We start from the raw sequence: 8,978 nt of genomic DNA, 5'->3' as shown, positions 1-8,978 counted from the left end.
GATGCTCAGCTATAGTAAAAAGTTAAGCAACAGCATTCAGTCACAAGCCTGTTGCACATTCATACATGAAACTATCGCTGCTTTTAGATATACACAAAATACCTATCATTGCAATTCAATACACACAACTAGTATAATACACATAGATAAAAATAAACTAAGCACATCTAGGGCGCCGTCTGGTCAAATCTCAGGCAATCTGAACGAGAGCTTTCTGCCTCATAATAATGAAAGACATGCTCCAAGTATAATAAAACCTTTTTCTTTGAAAGAACGCTACAGTGGGAAGAAAAGCTTTTTTTTATACTGCAGTGCAATCTTTTAGATCCTTATAGACTCTTGTTAAATAAACCAGCATGTTTCTAAATTAAACAGCAGAAATTAACATCCTGACAACTGGAAAATACTTTCAAAAAAACCCCCACATCTGATGGAAACTCTGATTTGAGACCTGTATTAGTGATATCTAAGTATTCTGTTCATTAAAGGGCTGTGAATATCGTACACATCTTCAGAAGATGTGCATCAAAGTGAATCAAAAGAAAAGCTATCTTTACTTTCATTTAGAAAGAAATTGTGTGTCACTACAAGTACTGTAGTTATGCTACACTACTGGCTGGTTAGGAGACTTTATGGTCTTTTAGCACCTCCAAAGGCAGGTATTCTACCAAAGCAAAAAAATCATCTGGAAATTGCCTAAGCACCATTAACCAATATTTTACAGACTGAAGTGTGAGTTGCTAAGAAGTGACTTTCTCAAAACTGTGGAGACCAAAGGCACAGTTTATCAACGTCTCTCCAGTCTGGTGAAAAACCTCTCTTAAATCCAGTAGAAAAATTCGTTCAGACTTTAACCAGAGAATCACTGTAACTAACAAAAATAAAACTTATTTCATGTAACTCCTGCAGAATCCCAAATATCTTTTAGTTAGGATGCAAATACCTCAGTGCTTCTAAATGTGGTGTGTTCAAGTGATGATGTGGCAGCAGCGTTTCACTAGCCAGTATACCAAAACAGCAGTATTCGGGGAACGCTGACAACATGGCTCCTCAGAAAGACCTCTGTGCAGAATCTCTACTAGTTTCCAACGAAGTCTCTTGTAGTGCATACAGACACCCCGTCGTCAGCTGGGAAGTCCCTGTGGACACAGTCAGTTCTTTCTCTCTCATTGGCAGTTCAAACTCTTTCTCTTCAGAGAGAGGACTTGCTCAGGGCCTTTTACATAGGTCCTTTATACTGATTTCCTGATAAATGTTGTCTAATTCCAGGGCACGACCCTGCAGCATCTCCAAGTTTCCTCCACACAACCTAAAGGAAGGGATGGAAAGAGATGTCATTATCACCAGTTAAAATGTACTGGGGTTCCTATAGACATGCATCTGGAAACGCCACACATTCATTAAGCAGACCATGCAGCACAGGTAAGCACAGAGGGGAGGGACACACAACAGGAGAAGAGAATATTTCTCAAGGGATACAACATTCCTTCTGAACACAGAAAGCACATGCTTCTAGGTAAAAATGATTAAAAACAGAGACAAATGAACTAGCATGTGCTTCACCAGGGTATTTTGTGCTTCAGATACAAGACTGAGCATTTACAGGCCTCAACTGAAACTTTGTTCAACTATTTCCCGAACCATCTCTCTTGCAGAATGCAATTCGAAGCATGAAACTCAGGCCAGAGGAGTCTAAACGTTTCCAGTTTAAAAAGCACAGAGCAGTTCTCCCCTTTTTCAAAGAACTTACTTGTTCTCTTAAAATCAAGCAAGGCATTAAAAGTGTTTATTTCGTTTGATCTTCCTTGAATTCAGAGGAATTGTGCACGTAGTCACTGTTCTATACATGGCTTGTGTGTTTTGTTGAACCAGAGCAAAATCTACAATTTAGAAGTTAGCAATTTTTTCTTAGTATGAACTATTCGTTATAAAGGTTTCCTTCCTCATACTCACATCTACTCCCATTCATGATTGCGTAACATCCATGTTACAATTATGGAATTAAAAATGCAGAGAAATTATAACAAAAAAAATTTAGGAAAGTATTTTATAATGATTTATAAAAAGATTGACCAATTATAACCAGGAGAATCAGTAGCTTGTGTCGTATCACCAGAAACAGACTGATGATTACCACCATACTATGTACTGCACCTTATTTCTGTTTAATAATATTATTAAAAGATTATTTCTATTTAATAATAATCAACTAGTGACCAACTAAAGTATAACTGCTACTAAACCGCTCATTAATCTCTGGAGCAATAACCATATGAGAAAGGCAAAAACTGTTTTCCATTGTCATTATTTGTTACTTGTATTTTAACAATACCTAAAGCCCAGGACTGAGCAGAGATTGGAACATTAGCTGGAACTGAATAAATGGAACATTAGCTGGAACTGAATAAACACAAAGCAGCTAACACGCTGAAAAGACACCACCAGCCCCGGTTCCGACAGCTGATGAGCAAAGGCAGAATAACCCCAAGGTCCTACTGTTATTCTGTGCAAGAGATGCAAAAATAATCCAGTTCCTCTGAGCCCTTGCTGAAGAAGACCTGAATATAAGCGTGAAAAACAGAAACGCTCCAAGATTGGAAGCAATAAGACTACAGTCTTACTACACAGGGCCAAACAAATTAAAGTCCTTTAAAGGGGACTCTCTTTAATACTAATGGGTGAGCATAACCCAAACCCTGAAAATTTTCCATGACCAGAATCTTGCAGCCTGAAATCAGAAGTTATCATCATAAAAATACATGCGTGTTTTAGCTATGTTTGCTGTATTGTGAAACACTGTGCCACAGTGAAAGCATGAAAAAAGGATGAAACCTCCTGAATCAGCTGACTATGGCTGAGCCACTGGAAATGGCAGCGGGCTGAATATGATGAGACAGGCATTTCTTCCCAACATTTGGTTGCTGATTTTCCTAACAATAGTATAAAAAAGAAAGGTCTTTCAGACAGCTTTTGTGAGAAGGCACATTGTATACCTACATATGCCTTTCAACCATTTTTCTGGTCAATAAACATTAGACAATATTTACCAAGCAGCTAATGCTGACACAATAATAAACTAAAAGGTGACACTTCCCAAAGTCCTTCATTTCCAGCTGAACAAATGACCCCTAATTGCTAGGAATAGACAAACGCGTACAAGAGAGCCCTGGAAAGCTGACATCCTAAGCAGAATTGACAAGGTGGGGTCAAAAGGAATAGTCTCCTGCCATTTTTATGGCTAGGAAATGGAGAAATCTTTATCAGCAACCACTTCTGCTTGTGCATACAGTGCAATAGATACCTGGGTCTTGAAGGCACCACAGTAATTTTATTTGTCTCCTTTTCAGAAACATGGGATATAGGCTAAATTTTTGCAGAATTATCACCAAACTCTCCTTTTGTGCTGGCATATGTACAGTTCTTTGCACAGTCATGATAGCTGTACATATTGCTGCCTTCTGCGCACATAGTTATTTGGCCCTCTGCATTGTATATCCATTTTGGATTTGCATATAGGGTTGTTTTCTTCTCAGTTCACTAGTTCCACGCTGACTTGTCACAAGCAGCACTAATGGAAGTACTTTGCGTTTACAAGCACTGAAAAGAAAATGTAACACACGAGCATTCCTGAATGTGTTTTAAATAGTTATGACAGTAAAAAGCCCAGTACCAAAAACTTCACTGAAAATTTCAGCAGAAACCTTGACTGAATAAAGGATAGCTACAATGTTCATTATATTCATGGTTATTCATTTCTAGCTTACTTCCAACACACAGGAGTGAAAGGATGGAGAAATCTCCCTGGAAGCCAGGCAGAAACCTGCATTTTAACTGCAGATGACAGCAGCTACGTCACCTGCTGTGGTAGCATTCAAGGCCTGTGGTACTTCATGTGCAATACTCGTGGAGATCTCTGGGCTCCCTGACCCCTCTTGGCCAGCTACCCCACCAACCCCATATGGTGTATCCCATCTTCCCTTTGTCTCCCAGCCCAAGTGACCATGCTGCAGCCCTGTGAACAAAACTTACCGGTAGCCTGAGGAAAATCATGAAGAACACCCCTCCAGAGTTAATCCAGACATTTCTGGACTGAAATTACCCCCACTCTCACTAATACATGACAAACTACAGCTAAACCTGCTGCTACATATTTCTACATTGTCCTAATCCAATACAAGCGTATAGATACAAAGCAAAACCATTCCCAAATACATTGTTGATGAAGTGGTACCAATACCATATGCACATCCTGAGGCGAGAATTCCCACATCCTTTATCTTAATAAAACATCAACATGATCATATAACACCATAAAGTTCCTAAAACATGAATTACACATCCAAAATTGCATTTTGGTACCAATCAAGACTATGCACCAAAATTACAGAGCCCAAAACGAAACTTTCATCATTCCACTGTTTTCAAAGGCAAACGATGCCGTGGCAAGTGTTTCATGTAAAACACCCACAGTGCATAAAGCTGGAGCAAAACAGTGAGCTAAAAACTGGAAGGAACTGCAATGAGAATGCAAAAGAAAAGAAACATTATAATTAGTTATCACAAATCCACTGTACTTTTACTGTAGACTAGATGAATATAAGAAAAAGTGAAACCAGAGAGGAAATAACCAAGTATTTTAAAAGTATAATAATGTATCAATAGTCAAATCAGACATAGATTATAAAAGTCAGAAGAAAAGGTAGCATTTCAGTGCCAGCAGCAGAGCTTTGAATGGCTGGGGAACAAAGAGACAAGGCAGAATACAAGTATATATTTGGGATTTACAAAAATGAATTGATAATGTCAAATTTAGTATATTAGCATTTTAGAAGCGGCATCACTTACATCATGAGAACTTTTACAGGTTACTGTTAAATATGTATTAGTTAGAAACTGCTTTTTTATCCATAAATTGCAAAGGAATAGTGTAGGCAGGAAAATACATAGGTGCCATGGTACAGATGGGGAAACTGAGGCTGCCAGACTTCATCACACTTGCCAAATTTTATTCTTATGAAGGACAAATTCAGGTCAGTTGAGTCATACAGTACTTTATCCCAGATATATTATCACACATAGATTTTTCTGATCAATACTAACCAACATGTTAAAATAATGATGTTCCTAATAAAATAGTAATTGCATTACAAAACAGTAATTGACTTAATTTCCATACAAAATCTTCAAGGGCATATTGTCAGCATTTAAACAAAAGTACTTTGCATCTTCAGATGTTTCCAGGCTCAATATAGAATATAAAATTAAACACCTTAAACTTATACTGCACATTACTGCAGCCACAGTTTTTTCTGTCTCACTAAGGTAGTGGTAAGAGTCTTAGGAGTCTTTAACAGCCTGCTGATTTATATTTTCCTCAGCTCCCAAGACACAGGTAAGGTTAAAAAAAAAAATAATATTTATTTTCAAATTTGTTTTGCAGCCCCAAATAAGAGCAGTAGTATAGTTAAGCTTTCATGAGTCCTTTATGAGTATGGGCATACATACTGACCAATTGCGTTTAAAGATAATTAGACTGATTACAGTGCTCTGGATTTCAGGGCAGGAGGGATCATTAAATCTTCTTGCCTGACCTCCTGGGTACCACAGAACACTTACTTTTCTGCAGCAACTCCTATACTTAGCCTCAGACCTTGTCTTTGATTAAAGCATACCTCACTTTAATTTGTAGATGGCATAGCGGAGTTGTCAGTAGGTGACACTGAACTCAGGACTGGAAAGCCCAATGCAAGTTTCTCAGGTTAGCCTGTGCCCTTAGTTATTCAGGCATTCAGACTAGATAATAATCATCTTTCCATAAATATAAACCCTGGTCTGCAAAGCAAACCTGCATGGAATATGCACATCTCCATGCACAAGCATGTGGTTTGGTCATATGCAACTTGCAAAAAGAAACAAGCACATCCTGCCATATACTTATATATCCCTAGTGATATCACTTGCATATAGGAAAAAACCTCACAACCACTGGCAGGGGTGGGGAAGATCGCCAAGTCCCAGGCACGGGGACACACACACAGAGCAATTTCTTCTTTCAACCACCCTGCATGATGGATCAGGTCATGGACGAGGCTTTATCAGACCAGCTGCACAGCAAAGCTCTTCTCTCTCTTTCACCACTGTCTTCACCAGTGAGAGATTCACAGGCAATTTTTGTTTTTGAGTCTCCTCCTTAGTCAGGAAAAAAACGGCGCTATTTTTAACAATGATCTCCCTCTGTTTTCTTATGGATCTGTCCCTTTAAAATACACCCCTGCTCTTTGGATTTCTTGCTGCGCAGAAGGGCATCGTACTACTGATGGGGTTTTGTAACAAAGACTATTCCTTTTTTGCAGGAATTCCAAATTGCCAAATCTGTAAAGAAAAGCAGGCTCCTTACTTTGGCTTGTTCTTCCTCCTGCATCTGATTCTGCTAAGTGATGCAAGTGGGAGCTCTGCATTACCCAGAAACGCAGGATCAAACCCATATGTTTCACTCTGACTAACAGCAGGGTCTCCTCCCTGGCTGGGGATGGGCAGTCTGTTTAGCTGACAGCTCACTTTCCATTTCAAATATAACAGTATCATTTATAACTATTTCTTTCTGCTGCAATACCTCCTAGCAAACTAAAAGCTGAGCTTTCACATCATGTTGAACTAAATTCTGTGTATTTCTTATCAATCCATTTCAGCAACCAAGGTATCAGCCATTGTTCAAATATTTCCCTTACGCCAACCAGCTATTACAGGTTGTCAAAAGTATGTTGTTAAACGTGCCATTCAGGGAAGCGTCTTTGCCAATGGGTATTTTAAGAGAACTACAAAAAGCTTTTTGTGGTAATTATGCATGATCTCTCGACACAACCACTTGGCATAGCTTTATTTTGTAGGCAACAGCGGTGAAATACATGGAAAATGCACACAGGGCCTTGGGTACGGCTGAACTGGGCACTCCTAAGTAGCCAGGAAGGTTGGTTCATCATACCTCTCCTGTACAAGGGTGAGATCAGCACACTCACAGGCAGAGTGCTGCCGATGGGGACATGGCCAGGGGTGGCCATTAGAGAGGGGATCTGCAATTGTGTGCATGTGGAGCAGGGCTCAAGCTCTCTGCTGCTGCTGCTTCCCCCATTCAGAAGCCAGAAAAACAGGCGAGGTGGCTGCGGTGAAGCGCCATGCCGGGGTTTTATGTTACAGGAAGGGATCTGATTGCTGTAATTTGTGCACAGTTCACTTGCATAAACCTATTTCCTCAGGCTTCATAGAAAAGAAGTCAATGTCACCCAGCCATGTGGAAGACAATCACTCTGCGCATAAACTCAGATGTCCACGCAAGTCAACAGCACTACTGAGCTCTTACTGTGCACTGTGCATCTCCATGAAGCTCAAAACCAGAGCAAATGTCGACAAAAGTCCCTTCCGGCTCTCCCCTGAAGGAGTGCAAACCTACCCCCTCCAAGTAAGAAGCATGTCCCTGCTATGTCTGTATAGATTGGAATAACACTCACTTAATTGAATGAATATTAATGCAGTTTAGCTAATGAGTGAAGTACAGGAGAGAAGACAAGAAGATGTACACAAAACAATCATGTCCGAGCCAGCATCAGGAGACAGGAATACAAAGTCCATGCTCTCTGCTCAGCTCACCATCAGTTTTTAATCCTCTCCAGAGGAGGAGGGACCCAGCTGACGCACATGCTGCAGTGGGACAGTGAACTCAGCCAGTTGTTGATTCAGATCACTGATAAACTACTGCATCTTCTAACAGCTTTCTAAGTTTCCTTAATTGCAACAGTTTCACTGTGACATAGGAAGGAACTTGCAAATTTGCCCCTCTGATTGCTTGTGTCAATTGCTGTTTACCAATGCAACACAGGTCTTTGCAATTCAACCCTGACTTCAGAGTAGATCACATCTGCTCTCACAGAAGTTTCAGTGTTGACCCTGAGATCATGATGCCTGGTCTTCAACCCAAAGTTCTGCTATTTTTATTGTGAATATACCATATGCATTGGTTTTATCTTTGCATTACAGTATTTCTCTGCCTGGGTTACAGGAATCCATTATATTCCATTGGAGAACAAATATGCATCCTAGATGAAGTAGAAAGACTTCCTTATTCAGAAAAACACCGCTTTCAGCTTCAAAGAAAAACTGTACAAGTGTAAGTAACTTGGAGAGCAGCTACAGCTGGCGTCGCCCCCGTTGTGAGGGCCAGATCCCTGCCCTGAGAAACACACAGTCCACAGATGCAATGAGTGACAAACAAAAAACAATCCCGTTTATGACAGTAACATCCCAGTGGTGTCCACAGGAATGTTGCCAGGACAATACGACACGTGTTGAGTAACAGACATGACGTTTTGCATGGACTGTACCAGAGGAGCGTTACCTTCAGAGCATTTACCACTGAGTCAGACTGCTGAGAGGCTGAGCCATGTCCAGTGATGCTAGCTGGCTCGTTTGCAGAGCAGTAACTCCCCTCCGCCCCTCCTGGCATCCTAATGGGATCCTTCGCAAAAAATTAAAAACTATTTAATAAAGAAAAGGGTTGGCAACTAATTAAAACAGATGTCAATTTTTTTTTTTCAATTATTTTTTTTTAAAGGCTGAGAAGCACTGAATGCATGTTTCACTCCAAAGTGCCCCTCTTTCTGTGCCACAGTAACCAAGATCCATGGGAGGCAGCTCAAGTACCCAAACACTCTGGCCCTCAAGGGTGTCCATCTGGAAAATCAGGACATAGTAATGAAATTTCTTACGTATGTACGTTGCCTCACAAAAGTGCTGCGAGGTTCAGAGAGATGATTTCAACTCTGGAGGAAGGTTTTGAGAATGCCTAATTTTATCCCAATAATTCTGGAGGTTGGTCCTTCAACAAAACTCACATTTTAAGAGTTGCTGCAAGGTTTGCAACACAAGCTCAGCCGCAGCCGACCAGGGAAGGAGCCAGGAGCTCCAGGCTGCCAACTCACTCTTTC

General features: G+C 40.4%; 1 protein-coding gene across 1 annotated transcript in view; it reads right to left on the bottom strand.

The window, feature by feature from the left end:
- Window positions 1-1,219: 1,219 nt before the first annotated feature.
- CCDC85A (coiled-coil domain containing 85A) overlaps window positions 1,220-8,978 on the bottom strand; it is an 85,631-nt gene continuing 77,872 nt past the window's right edge. The window contains exons 4-5 of the mRNA XM_009886070.1: window positions 8,390-8,509; window positions 1,220-1,309 (exon numbers count right to left, since the gene is read on the bottom strand). Of these exons, the coding sequence (XP_009884372.1) occupies window positions 1,220-1,309; window positions 8,390-8,509 (210 nt within the window). The remainder of the gene's footprint in view (window positions 1,310-8,389; window positions 8,510-8,978) is intronic.

The sequence above is a fragment of the Charadrius vociferus genome, unplaced genomic scaffold, assembly GCF_000708025.1.
Source record: "Charadrius vociferus isolate BGI_N301 unplaced genomic scaffold, ASM70802v2 scaffold455, whole genome shotgun sequence".
In the NCBI taxonomy this organism is placed as follows: Eukaryota; Metazoa; Chordata; class Aves; order Charadriiformes; family Charadriidae; genus Charadrius; species Charadrius vociferus.
Note: the sequence above shows the minus strand (reverse complement) of the source record. Positions and strands in the feature narration are given on the sequence as shown.